Here is a 14,826-nt window from a genome sequence, read left to right on the forward strand (position 1 = left end):
GTCTATCCATTGAGCCAAACCGGTCCCGGCTATTTTTATTTTATTTTTTATTATTATTTCAGAGAAGGGAGTGGGAGGGAGAAAGATAAAAGCATCAATGCTGAGAGAGAATCATCAGTCAGTTGCCTCCTGCATGCCCCACACTGGGAATCGAGCCTACAACCTAGGCATATGCTCTGACCAGGAATCAAACAGTGATCTGGTTCATAGGGTGTCGCTCAACCACTGAGCCATCCTGGCTGGGCACCTTAATGGCATTTTTAAAAAATAATATATATTTTATTGATTTTTTTACAGAGAGGAATAGAGAGTTAGAAACATCAATGAGAGAGAGTCGTCGATCAGCTGCCTCCTGCACACCCCCCACCGGGGATATGCCTGCAACCAAGGCACATGCCCCCCCGACCGGAATCGAACTCGGGACCCCTCACCCCGCAAGCCGACGCTCTATCCACTGAGCCAAACTGGTTTTGGTCCTTAATGGCATTTTTAAATGGTCATTCTGTAGTGATGTGGTTTTAAGCAGTAAATCTTTTGTCATTCATTTTTCTTAAATGTAAAATGAAGATACGTAAGGGGTAATGTGAAGATTCAGTACATTAATACATGAAACTATCTGCTATTATTCAAAATTTCTAAAGATGGAACAAATTAAGTATCTCAAAGATGTTTTTCAACCTAAAGAATCTCTGAAAATATGACTTTAGCTTTGTAATACCCACGATACTTATTCACCTCTCTCCTAAGAGGATTACCTTTAAACTGTTGAGTTGAGCATAATAAAATGTTAAGTATAACACTTGACACAGTATTTCTGTTTTTGCAGATGTTCTCAAATAGTGATGAAGCTGTAATCAATAAAAAGCTTCCCAAAGAACTCCTATTACGGTAAGTCTGAATTCTAATTTTATGTTTGTGGTGTGTGTGTGTGTGTGTGTGTGTGTGTCATATTTATCTATCAATATTTTAAAATTTGTTCTTTTCCTATAAGTAATATTTGGATTATCTGAATTTATAAATTTATTGATTTTTTGTTAAATAATCTTGTCTCTTCTAGATATAAATATTTTTGAATGTTTAATCTAGAAAATTTTCTCCTACCCAATTTGTACCTATATATAATTTTGTTTTCTCATTTTCTCTTTGCCCTATTCTTGTAGATAATGTAAGAGATAGCATGTTTTAGTCTAGTTTAATACTGATTGTTTTTGAAAATTGATTTTAATCTATCCCTTCCCCATACTTAGGTTTGCAACAAAATATTACATATACTGAGGTGCTGTATAGAAGAGTTACATCCCTTTATTTCACTGATAGAAAGGCAAAAGCTATTTGAGACTCTTTCTTTTCCTATATTGCACTTATAATTTAACTTTCTTACTTTTAATCTTTAGAAAGTACATTTGGGCCAAGACTGGTTTGGCTCAATGGATAGAGCGTCGGCTTGGGGACTGAAGGGTCCGGGTTCGATTCCGGTCAAGGGCATGTACCTTGGTTGCGGGCATATCCCCAGTAGGGGGTGTGCAAGAGGCAGCTGATCGATGACTCTCTCTCATTGATGTTTCTAACTCTCTATCTCTCTCTCTTCCTCTCTGTACAAAATCAATAAAATATATTTTTTAAAAAAAGTACATTTGGGGTCACCCATAAAATAAAACACACAGCTCCTGGTTTACATACCTGACTCAGGAATCACCTGGGAAGAAACAGGCATTAGGGAAGTTTTTTGGGCACTTTATCACACATACCATTCTTTGTTCACTTATGTGAGATATCATGACTGAGAAAGGAAGGTATGTTCTCACCTGCAATTGTAAGAAGTTGTTATCTGTGCTTATAGGTATCACTTCTTGCTCTTAGCTTCTACAAAGGCTAGCCAGCCCATGACAAGCCTGTCCCTGCTTCAGGATTTGTATGTCCTAAGTCCTCCACTCTATTGTAAGATCCCTGCAAACAGGGACTATCTATCTATCTATCTATCTATCTATCTATCTATCTATCTATCATCTATCTATCTATCTATCTAAAAGCCTAAGCGACCATCTGACAGTTTGACTGTCTGGTCGCTATGATGCACACTGACTACCAGGGGGCCAGATCTCAGCGCAGGAGCTGCCAAGCTGCGGTAACTTGGCAGCTGCGTTTCTCGGGTGATGCACCCGGAACCAGAGAATAGGGAGCGCGATTCTGGGTTGCATCACCCAAGAAATGCCCTCTCACAATCCGGTCCTTCACGGGATGTCGGAGAGCTGGTTTCGGCCTGATCCCCGCAGGCAGGCTGAGGGACCCTGGGCCTCTAGTATTCTATAAATGTTTATGTAGTGCCTTACACATTGGAAATAGTAAGAAAAAATAATGGAATTGAACTCGCAATGGGTTTTTCCCCGGAAGCATTGCCTATGTACATGCTGGTTGACTAATTTAAATTAATAGCAATACACCCTTGACTGCCCAGGGCCATTGGAGAATATACAATCCTGAATATATTGAGTAATATCTTGAGTATCCCTCAAATTTCAGCAAAATTTTAGCTATATATTTTTAGGTAGGTTATGTTCTTAACTGCTGTTGTAAGCTTAATATACTAAGGCATTCTTTAGTTATTTTATAATGACATTTATTTGAACACTCAGTTTTACATTGTACTATTGTAGTTTACCTTAAGACTCACTAAGATTTAGGGAAATTACTTGACTCCTTGTTAATTGGCCACACCATATATGGTTTATGTTTTTCTGTTTTTGCCATGAAACCCAAATTTCTTACTATGGCCTACAAGTAAGATCTGGCATTATAGTTTAAATTGGCTGCTTTCTAAACTAAACAGGGAACCTAAGTAGCACATATAGTAAGATTTCTCTGAGGAAATGAGCTTAAGTTCCAAATAGTCGATTCTGTACTTCCTGATGGGAACAAGTCCCTTCCTAAGTTGGAGACAAAGTGAAATTGATATTCTGATAAGGAAGGAAATGATTAGATAAAATAAAACATACTACTTATGAATGCATTTAAACATATAAAACATAGGTTTTGTTTAAAGCATTAAGACAAATAGAAAAGAGGCTTTTTTGATATCTTTGACATAGCACCAGATAACAGATCAATAGAAATGTTAATAAATTCAATCTGGATATTATTTATTGAATGTGATATTTCCTAAAGTTTAAATTTTGTTTAAAATATATAGGGTATGACTAGAAACAACAGATGCCCTGGGAAGGAAAACTGGATAACTGGAAGATAGGAATAGAAGGAAAGCTTACTTTTTATTAGGCTTTTTTGTACTTTTAGCTATTCTTATTTGAACTCTTCATTTTGAAATAGTGGCATACTTACAAAAAGCTATAGAAATAGTTTTGAGAATACCCTTCTCTAAGAAATAAAATTTTATATAATTAAACAATACAGTTATCAAAATTAGGAAATTAATATTGACATAGTACTCTACATTGACATAGTAATCTTCAGACCTATTCAGATTCCTCAATTGTCCCAATAATATCTTTTATTCTGGCCCAGGATCTATTCCAGGATTAGACATTTCATTCAGTTGTCATGTCTGCTTAGTTTTCTTTAATGTGGGGCAGTTCCTTAGTCTTTCTATTGTTTTCATAATCTTGATACTTTTGAACTGTTATTTTATAGATAGACTCCCTCAGTTTGGCTTGTCTGGTGTTTCCTTATGATTAGGTTATACACTTTGACAGGTATATTACAAAAATGGCGTTGTGCCCTTCTCTGTGTATCTTAATAGGAGGCACATAAGTTAATATGCTTATTATTGGTTAACTTCGATCACTTAGTTAAGATAGTGTTTTTCTGTTTCTCTACTGTGAAATTATTTTTCTTCGTTATTGATAAATATCTTGTGGGGAGAGGTATTGAGACTATGTAAGTGTTCCCTTAAAATACAGTGTAAGCCCTAGCTGGTGTTACTCAGCGGTTAGAGTGTCAGCCCCTCACACTGAAGGGTCTCAGGTTCGATTCCTGTTCAAGGGGCATATACCAGAGTCCCTGGTCTACACCCCAGGCCAGGTTGGGTGCATGCGGAGGCGACCAATCAATGTGTCTCTCTCTCATTGTTATTTCTCTCTTTCCCTCCCTCTCCCACTTTCTCTAAAAATACCTTTGTGTGAAGATTTTTAAAAAAATACAGTTTAATAAATATTATACAGCATTTGGTTTGGTTAGATTTTAAGTTACATATTACGTCATTGATTCCAGCATATGTTAACTTACACGGAGGACAGTTGTATTCTTAGGGTCCTACTATTTACTTGTAAATGTAAGGCCACAGCCAAGTTACCAGTGAATTAAGTAAGTGTTCTTGTTCCCTCTTAACTTTAACCTACTGATTCTCTTCCTTCCCTTTTAAAACAAAGTTTATTATTAATGTGGTAGCAAGCTGGAATCCACTGTTTGCATAATGTGAAATCAGTTAGCAGAATTGACTGTACTCTCTTTCAGAGCATAGCCATATGCATTTATTTAGGAGTGCCTCTGATAAATGAATGTCAGTGTTTATAAGACAAAGAGTCTTGTGTATTTTCCAACAGCTACTGTAAAGTGACCTGTTCCTCAGAGATTTTCTCTGAAGATAATATTGATAACTGTTAAAATGACATGAAGGATAAGACTGCTTGAGCCCACACATGCCCTTTTAGCTATGAAACAAGTGCAGTTTCAGAATGAGGTTTATTATTACTTACAAGAATCTAAAATATTTTTCATTATTTTTTCAACTGTTGGAAGTGTTGGCACATAATTATCATGTAATATATACTATGTATGTGTGAGTTGGTATAAGAGGGGAATGAAGGAAAGATCAGAGAGAGATTGTTTCCCCTTTTGTGAACAAAAACAAAGGGTACTTCTTAAAAATATTTTTTTATTGATTTCAGAGAGGAAGGGAGAGGAAGGAAGAAAAATAGAAATGATGAGAGAGAATCATTGATCAGTTGCCTATTGCATAGGGATCAAGCCCACAACCAGGGCATGTGCCCTGAGCAGGAATTGAACCGTGACCTATTGGTTCATAGATCAGTATTCTACCTCTGCTAACTGGGTGACAAAGGGTCTTTGATTCACGTGTACTACAAGATTTTAGGCTCGAGGTTTGTTTTTGTTTTTTTTCGTATAGTGTGTAGTATTGTAGTTTAGGGTCGCCCCCACCCCCCCAAGCCCCTAAATGTCATTTGTAATATTCTTTATTTTGGAGAATTTATAAGCTTTGCATAAAAGGTCCATTATTAAGTTGGATGGACAGTATTATTTTTGTAAATTGCTCTACTTTATCTAATAATAAAGTTGTCTATCTCTTTTTAGGATATTTTCTTTTCTGGATGTTGTTACCTTATGTCGCTGTGCTCAGGTCTCCAGGGTAAGAATGCTTGACATAATTAGAGGGGTACCCTTTCCTGACATTGATAATATCAGTAGTAGGGAAACTATTTACTTTAGATGTTAGTTGAATGTTGTGTTTCAAAAGATGTTGTTTCAACCATGGCGTACCCAAACCTACGTAATTCTACAATTCTGCTACATGTACCGTCTTGACTATTTGTATAATACCAGCAGAGGAAACATTTTCCAGGAAAAGATATTAAACATACAAATTAAGAGATTGGTCTCTACTTAGAATTGTAATAAAATAGTGTTTCATTATGTTTTCCTAGTTAATTTTATACACACATATACATATGGAAGGCTCTTGAGGACTGATTCGCATGTCAACTCCCCTTATTTTTCTCTCTCAAAAGATAATAGCTAGTTTTTTTTAATTGTAGATCAAACCAGATTCCATTCTCAAATTCAGTTTTTATATTATACTTAATTATTCATTTTTGCCAATTGACTTGCCATGATAAAACAGTGAAACATTCTAATTTTATTGGCTGCCACTAATATAAAGAATAGAAACTCTTTTGTGGAAAAACTCTTTATGAACCATTCCTAGTCTCTATTGTAATACAGATATATAATAATTAACCTATTAAAAGGAATATGTACTTAGAATTACCATCTTTTTACAAACTGGACAATGGTACAATCCTAGGTCCTGGATATGTAATAATGGTTATGTCATAGAATCAAGTATTGTGTTTATCTTTATAGGTAGACCTAGGTTTTTCTTCAAATTGCCAACACCACTCTCATCAAACAAAACACAAAATTTGCCATAGAAAATTCACTTTGTCCTGCTATCTTTAATGTAATTTCTACATCCTAAAAGCCATACACTAAATCTGTGCATCAGGTATTTTTTAAACAGTCAATAGTATTTTGATGATTTATGACGTTTGTCTCTGTACTTGAGTGACATGGCTTTTTGTCTCCATATGAAGCTGTGGTCATCATTGAGAAACAGAATACTCGGACCAGTCACTGTTTTCTATAGTTAACTGCATCTAATCTTAGCAGTGTGGACTCGAGTGAATTTTAATTGTTTTCACTTACAGGTTTTTCTTCCCTCTTAATATGTTTTAATGTAAAAGAAGTAAAGCACAATGCCAGTTTTCAGAAAATCTGGATAGTTAGTACATCAGTGGTTACCTTATTATTCTCTGTACTTGAAGTATTTAATTTGTTTTTTGTTTTTTTGTTTTGGTGTGTGTGTGTTTTTTTAAGTACTCTGGAAGGAAACCAATCATTCTGAATTTCAGTCTCAGTTTGGCATGTTTCCTTTTGCTAGAGAAAGTGTAGTGTAAGGACATGGGAATATCAAACCAAATCAGTATATTTAGCCCAAGAATCTAGTAAACATATGAACTTTAAAAGTTTGATCTGTTTTCTCCCATAGCTAGCCATTTAAGAAACCATTGGAAAAATATGAAGCTACAAAAAGAAAAGTAACATTGAACTCTCCAGAAAACCTTAAAAGATTTCCAGATTAATAACTTTGTTTACTTTCATACCCCTGACTTATTTTTGCTGATTGTGTGACAGTTATCCTGGGGTCAGTAAGTGTATCCACAATTTTTTAAAATTTCAGTATAAATCTATGTCTTGAATGTTTATAGTAAGAGATAATATTCTAAGTTTATAGCTCAACAATATTGACTTTCGTTTATACTTTAAACTCAATAGGGAAAACTTATAAAGACTTTCTTATTAAAATACAACAAATTAACTGAATCTTTTTCCACCTAATCCTGAAAAGTTGAAAAGCTTAGAAACTTTCTTACCTTCCTTTAGCTTATAAAGAAATGTATGAGAAGTCTTTAAACTTTCACTGTTTTGTAGTGATCACTGAATTAAGTTAGAGCGAAAGGTGACCAATCGAAAAACATGCCTGAGTGAGCAAATGGGTCTCAAGGAAAGCATTAAGGCTCTATCAGGTATACAGAGAAATTACTCTGTCTTTTCAAAGTCCCAGATTACCATATCTCAGTTTTAAGTCTGACCAAGTGATGCTATGGATAGCAAATAGGTATTGAACATAGTAATATTCATTATACTGTCCTCTTTCTTTGATTTCACCCTCATCTTGATCCTTATGGAGAGAGAGAGTAACGGGCTTACTTTTCATCCGCTTAACTATCTCCTTGGGATGAGAAACTAGAATCTTCCAGTTAGAAAACAGTTTCTGACTAGGATATATACTATAGCCTGTTGTCTTCCCAAGCTTCTAAAATCTATTGTAGCTCTACCCACTCATTTATGAGATATTCTCATTGGAGAGTAAAGTATGAATAAGAAGGCAGACTTATTGGGTGTTAACGTGGGGACTGAGGAATTTTCCCATCAATTTCAATCATTAGTAGAATGAATTGTGAACATGAATATTGCTAGGTTTTCTCCTTTGTTCCAGCTCCTGCTCATTCTGTCTCTCTTTCTTCTAAATAGGCCTGGAATGTTCTGGCTCTAGATGGCAGTAACTGGCAGCGAATTGACCTGTTCGATTTCCAGAGGGATATTGAGGTATAATTATGTGGTGTGTAGCCCCATTTCTCTTGTTAGGATATAATTACAGCATGGAACAGATTAGTGCAACCATATAAATCTTCTTTCCCTGGAGAGATAAAGTATTAATTTTGGTGCATATGAACTGCATGGGAGCCTGTAATGTTCCCACGAACTTATTCTTTGAGTCTTTGCAAATGAACAGAATTATTTAATTGAAATAATGCTATTTGTATAAATAGGACAAAAAAAATTTTTGTGGTGAAAATATGAACCTGTATTTGCTCATTTTAAGGAAGTCTTTTTATATTTATTGAAGAATCAGTTAACTTGTTGAGGTATGATATTTGTATAAATTCTTCTTGATGGGCGTTTTGGTTCCTGGAAAGATTATAAATAGTTGTTGTGGCAAATGAAGAAAAAAAAAGTCAAAAGCCATTTATTGAATTATTTTACTGGAGAGAGATTCCCTCCCCCCCCCCTTTTTTTTTCTTCTTCTCTCCATATTTTATCTCTTACTATTGTTTATTCTTTCTAAAATGGAGAAGCATAATAGCTTAAACTTAAATTATTTTAACCTCAATTTGAGCTCTGTGGTCCTTGGTTTTCTCATCAAACGGTTGAAAATAGTAAGAGTCCTGATCCTATATAATAAAAGGTTAATATGCAAATTGTCCCTTTGGGAGTTCAACTGACCTAGTTTGACCACTAGCTATGACGTGTGCTGATCACTGGGGGGCAGTGCAGAACAAAGGAAGTCCCCGGCTGGCAGCCAGCAGCCAGCAGCCAGGGGAAGGAAGGCCTAGGGACCCTACCTGGGCACGAATTTCGTGCACTGGGCCTTTAATTGTGTTATAAGAATTAAATAAATTTCACTGGAATTTAATTATCTTGAAGATCCATGTGAGGGTTTAAAAAAAAAAAGCCTCACATGAACTTTCCATTATCTTTAAAAGTCCCTTTAAAATATTATCCATTGACATTAAACTATATTTTTATGTTTTTCACAATTATTTAATCTAATGGAAGTGATTGCTTAAAGCAACATGGCCTACACAATGATTCAGTAGCTGCAGTTTAATTAGAAGGCAGTTGGGCAATCTACTTTATAATAATAATCTTTTCAAAATCAATGTGATGACTTATCTTTTTTTACCTGTCTATATTTTACAGGGCCGGGTAGTGGAGAATATTTCAAAAAGATGTGGGGGCTTTTTACGAAAGTTAAGTCTTCGTGGGTGTCTTGGAGTAGGAGACAATGCATTAAGGTAAGAACATAACGATTAACTGATCATAACTGAAGTAGTAAAGAAAGCACCATCTCACCCAGAAAAGCTTAAAATGGTTTTAAGCTTTTTATAAAGAAAGTTATTGCTTTCTTTAAGCTATTCTGAACTCATACACATGTACATTGCTTATAGCACAAAGTGGGATGTAGGATTTTGAGAATAAAACAAGAACCAGTGTCCCCTCCAAAAAAGCCAAATTCCCTATCATAAATAGTTCTTTTGAAGCCTTGAGTAAATTTTGGGTTTTGTTTTGTTGTTTTTTCTCAAAGTTAAGGTGATTTTAACCTTGGTAATTTTAACAAAAAGATCAGTGTTAAAAGTTTGTGGTTGAGCCCTAGCTGGTTTGGCTCAATGGATAGAATGTCAGCTCTCGGACTTAAGGGTCATGGGTTCGATTCCGGTCAAGGGCACATACCTTGGTTGCAGGCTTGATCTCTGGCCCTAGTTGGGGTGCTTGCAGGAGGTAACCAGTCAGTGTCTCTCTCATATCAATGTTTCTCTCTCTCCCTAAGAAATCAATAGAAAAATATCCTCAGGTGAGGTTTAACTCCCCAAACTTCCTCCCCAAAAAGGTGTTTATGGTTGAAAATTAATTTATTTGTGATTGTGAACTACTTTTGTACCAAATATCCAATATTACTAATAATATGTACACACACACACACACACACACACACACACACACACACGCGTATGTATACATGAATTGTGTCTGTTTCATTTCAAACCTTTTGTTTTTGTTTTTCTGTGAAGGACCTTTGCACAAAACTGTAGGAACATTGAAGTACTAAATTTAAATGGGTGTACAAAGACTACAGACGCGTAAGTATTTTGTGTTTTAGAAGGGTAAATCGTAGCCCTTTGTGTCTTGCCTATGCTACTAAATACATTTAGCATATTTCATTTTGGTATTATGGAAGAAAGATATTTTAAAAGGAGAAAGTAACAAAGTAGCAATGAAATAAGGCATTTATTTTGGAATCGGGCGCAAATCCTATCTTGCTCTTTTAAGTGAAACTTAAAAATTGTAGTCAATGAATATGCAGTAGGGATAATAATAATATAAGTTACTAGGACAGCTTATATTTTAAGAAGATACTAGTGGCTGTCATTCAAAAGACATAGTAAACAGATAATTTTATAAAAACATGTAAAATCTTGCACATGGGACTAAACATTATGATAATCAGTATTGAGAGTATTGATTAAATGACTTTGAATGTACTGTGTTTTTGTATTGGTCATAATATAAAAGAAATAAATTCTGATCCTTCATCCTTGAGAGTTTATCATCACAGACACAATAGACATCAAAAGTAAACATTTTTTAAAAGCTCAAGAATATCGGTAATATATCAAGTAACATTTACATATTAGGTAGGGAAATTATTGCCTATTGTGAGGTGAAGCCATTGGAGAATTATGCTTTCACAGAGAATGGCCAGAATTATTCACGGAATTTTCCTGTTCAAAAAGTCGTCATAAAAGAGATATTTTTAGAATTGCTTGAATGAAGGAAAGTGGATGATACTCCAAGCAAAGGGGCACATTATTTATTTTATTTCTTTTGAGGTCACAACCTTGTTCACTTTTAAAATAGGAAAGTGTTTGAAAGACAAGGACTATGGTTATTAACATGTATTACTCCTATGGGTTGATTTGGAAATCCTGAATAGAAGAGATAATTTACTAACCTCTCCTCCAACCATGACTTTATTTACTTTAGATAAATTACCTGTTTATTTTTCCTTTGAATACTTAATGTAATACAAATTAAGAATTTGACCTGTTGCGCCGGGACCGGTTTGGCTCAGTGGATAGAGCGTCGGACTGAAAGGTTCCGGGTTTGATTCCGGTCAAGGGCATGTACATTTGCCCTTGACCGGATGTACTGCGGGCACATCCCCAGTGGGGGGTGTGCAAGAGGCAGCTGGTCGATGTTTCTCTCTCATCGACGTTTCTAACTCTCTGTCCCTCTCAATTCCTCTCTGTGTAAAATCAATAAAATATATTAAAAAAAAAAAAAAAAAAGAATTTGACCGCTTGGTATCTAAAAAGTGAGGTATAATTTACACATTTTTCTAGGAATTTATATACCAAAGATACACTAATAAAAATGTATTACGACTTATGTACAAAGCTATTCATTCTTACTATTTATAATAGCACATACTGCATTATTATTTTTTTTTAATGTTTTAATTTAGTTTTAGAGAGAGGAAGTGAGAGAAACATCGGTGAGAGAGAAACATTGATTGGCTGCCTCTCACACACTCCCTACTGAGGATCAAGCCCATGACTTCCTGGTTCATAGGTCAACGCTCAATCACTGAGCCACACCAGCCGGGCAATACTGCATTATTCTTAATAGCAAATGACAGAAAACATTCCAAATGTCTATTAGTAGATGTCTGGTTAAAAAAAAGGGAATGAACCCTAGCCAATTTGGCTCAACGGATAAAGCCTAGACTAGAGACTGTAAAGTCCTGGGTTTCATTCTGGTCAAGGACATGTACCTTGGTTGCAGGTTCCCTGGCCCTGGTTGGGTGCGTGCAGGAGGCAGCCAATAGATGTGTCTCTCTCACATCAATGTTTCTCTCTGTCTCCCTTTTTCTTCCACTTTTTCTAAAAATTAATGGAAAAATATCCTCTGGTGAGGATTATCAAACAACAAAAAATAAGGAATGAGGAGAGTCTTTCTATACTACACTGGAGTGATTGCTAGGACATACTGTTAAAAAAGCAAGGTGCAGAAGAATTTGTATAATAGATACCTTTTGTAGGGCCAGGGGATATAATTCAAATATATATTCCTATTTATTAGTATTTTCCAGAAGAAGCAATGGAAAGGTAATAAAAAACTAATAAAAATGGTTTCCTATGGGGGAGAGAACACCAAGAGATAGGAATGAAAGACTTATCAAGTATCATGTTTCATACCTTAATAGCCATGTAAATGTTCTACATAATTAAAATATGAATTAAGCTAAAAAGAAATCAAAGCGCCAAAACAGGTTTGGCTCAGTGGATAGAATGTCAGACTGTGGACTGAAAGTTCCTGGGTTCGATTCCGGTCAAGGGCATGTACCTTGGTTGCGGGCACATCCCCAGTAGGGGGTGTGCAGGAGGCAGCTGATCGATGTTTCTCTCACATCGATATTTCTCTCTCTCTCCCTTCCTCTCTGTAAAAAAAATCAATAAAATATATATATATTTTTTTTAAAGAAAGAAATCAAAGCAGTTCCTAACAATCCAGACAAAACACATGAACTCAGCCTTACCAAACTGAAGCTATAACCACCAGAGAGAAATTACTTCTACTGACTTGATTTCTTAGAACACATTCTAAGCATATGCCAAAGTAGACAAAATTGAACCCATGAGCCATCTTCAAATTGGTAATTAAGAAATTATTACTTATTGGCTAGTCTTGTGTCAGCTTTTCCCTCATTTATCTTGTTTTGAAAAATGTCTTAGACATTATATTATTTAATCAGTAAGTATGCATTTCTAAAAGTTAAAGGCTGGGTCTGTTTTTTTCTATTCCTTCTGTGATCTCCCTGGGGAAAACCCTCCCACACATACAGAATTTTCAGCATTCAGTCAGAAATTACAACACATGCAATGAAGCAGGAAATGATATCAGAAGAAGAGCCAGAAAGAAAAACCAGCCAATAGAAACAGACCCAGAAATGACAGAGATTATAAAATTGACCAATAGTTTGAAAATAGAAATTACAAATATGCTAAAAATGTTTAAAGATAATACAGAGATTAAAGGATGGGAAAAGATATATTATTACAAACACTAGTCACAGGAAAGTTGAAGTGGCTATTAATATCAGTTGATGATGTAAACTTTAGGAAAAAAGAGTGGATGGAAAAGATATTAAGTGGTACCCTCCTCTTTCAGTAAATGATTAAATTTGTATATCAAAACCAGTAAAATTATAGAACACTTGAGCAACATTATCAGTGAACTTGTCCTAATTAATATTTATAGAATGCTATACCCAAAAGCACCAGAATAAGCTTTTCAAGTGTACTTGGAATATTCAATAATACACACCAAGTAATGGGCCATGAAACAAATTTCAATACATTTAGAAGAATTGAAATTCTATTGAATGTGTTTTATAGCATTAAAGGTATGTAAGTAGAAATCAGCAACACATTTAAGTAATGTAAAAATTAAATATCACCCTTGAACCTATGGATCAAGGAATAAATTACAAAGGAAACTAGAAAATATGTATTGCTGTGTGTTAATGAAAACACAACATCGAGACTTGTAAAATGCACCAAATGCAGTGAAGTGCTTAGGGAAAAGTGTATAGCTTTAAATACATGTACGGATTTCCCCTGCTATCAAAGTGTCCTTAGGAAACCTTTCTTAAGCCAAATTTATATATTGTAAAATAATGAAACTTTGGACACTTTAGAGATGAACAAACTGAGATAAAGCACAGAAGCTCAGAGTTCATAGCCAGGGTGGCTTGCCTTAGCCAATGTGGCTCGGTTGATTGGAGCGTTCTCCCATACACTGAGAGATGGCAGCTGGATTCCTGGTCAGGCACATATCCAGATGGTGGGTTAAATACCTGTCAGGGTACATACAGGAGGCAGCCAATCCGTGTTTCTCTCTTTCTCTCTCCTTTACTCTCTCTGACATATAAAAATGTCAGAATAGTTCTTAACTTTGGACTATGTAACAGTAGGTAACTGATGAGATTTACTGTCCTCTAGAAAAAAAGACCAAAAGCCACATGATCATCCCAGTGTGATAGGCAGCCTCTAAAAAGGCCCCCAGTCATTCCTACCTCCCTGTGAAGGTCCCCTGCATGCACTGCACCTAATTCTCATTTCTAATAATAGAATGCAACAAAAGGGATTGGTTGTCACTTTGGAGATTAGGTTACAAAAAGATGTGGCTTCTCTCTTGCTCTACTTTTTCTCAGGGCTCTGACTGGGGGGGGAGGGGGGAGGAGCAGGGCAAGTTGCCCTGTTTTGAGTAGTTCTGTAGAGAGGCCCATGTGTCTAGGAAGTGAGGTCTCTGGCCAGGAGCCAGTGAGACCTAAAGCCTACCAAAAAATAAACTGAGTGAACTTGGAATTGGGTCTTCTGAAGTTTACCAAAAACTACTTAAATGAGTTTGGAAGGGAATCTGTACTCAGTTAACCTTTGAGATGACTGCAACCATGATTGCTGATCCCTTGATTACAGTCTGTGAGAGACCCTGAGTTAGAGGCACCCTGCTAAGCTGCCTGTGCAGGTATTCCTGGCCCACAAAATCTGTGAGATAATAAGTGTTTATTGTTTTTAGCTTCTCACTTTGGGGCAATCTATAATGCAATAGATAATAAGTGCATTATTAGATAAAAAAGCACATAACAAAATCCAGCACCCATTCATGATAAAAATTCTCAACAAACTAGGAATAGAAGGCCATTCCCTCAATCTGTTCAAAGGTGTCTATGAAAAACTTACTGCTAGCCACCACACTTTAATGGTGAAACACTGAATGTTAACTCTTGCCATTTCTATTTAACGTCGTTTTGGAGATTCTGACCAGTGCAGTACGTTTATTACAGAATTACAAAGTAAAAGCCCAATAGAAGATTATATTCCATACCCA

At 35.7% G+C, this 14,826-nt stretch overlaps 1 protein-coding gene across 3 annotated transcripts in view; it reads left to right on the top strand.

Moving 5' to 3' along the window:
- The window catches only part of FBXL20 (F-box and leucine rich repeat protein 20), a 54,177-nt gene that overhangs the window by 23,265 nt on the left and 16,086 nt on the right, over positions 1 to 14,826 (top strand). For 2 of the 3 annotated variants that reach the window (XM_036407938.2, XM_036407939.2), the window contains exons 2-6: positions 827 to 888; positions 5,326 to 5,380; positions 7,846 to 7,920; positions 9,076 to 9,170; positions 9,945 to 10,013. In XM_036407938.2, coding sequence (XP_036263831.1) covers positions 827 to 888; positions 5,326 to 5,380; positions 7,846 to 7,920; positions 9,076 to 9,170; positions 9,945 to 10,013 — 356 coding nt within the window. The remainder of the gene's footprint in view (positions 1 to 826; positions 889 to 5,325; positions 5,381 to 7,845; positions 7,921 to 9,075; positions 9,171 to 9,944; positions 10,014 to 14,826) is intronic. The other variant, XM_036407940.2, reaches the window with a different exon arrangement.

The sequence above is a fragment of the Pipistrellus kuhlii genome, unplaced genomic scaffold (genome assembly GCF_014108245.1).
Source record: "Pipistrellus kuhlii isolate mPipKuh1 unplaced genomic scaffold, mPipKuh1.p scaffold_m20_p_37, whole genome shotgun sequence".
NCBI lineage: Eukaryota > Metazoa > Chordata > Mammalia > Chiroptera > Vespertilionidae > Pipistrellus > Pipistrellus kuhlii.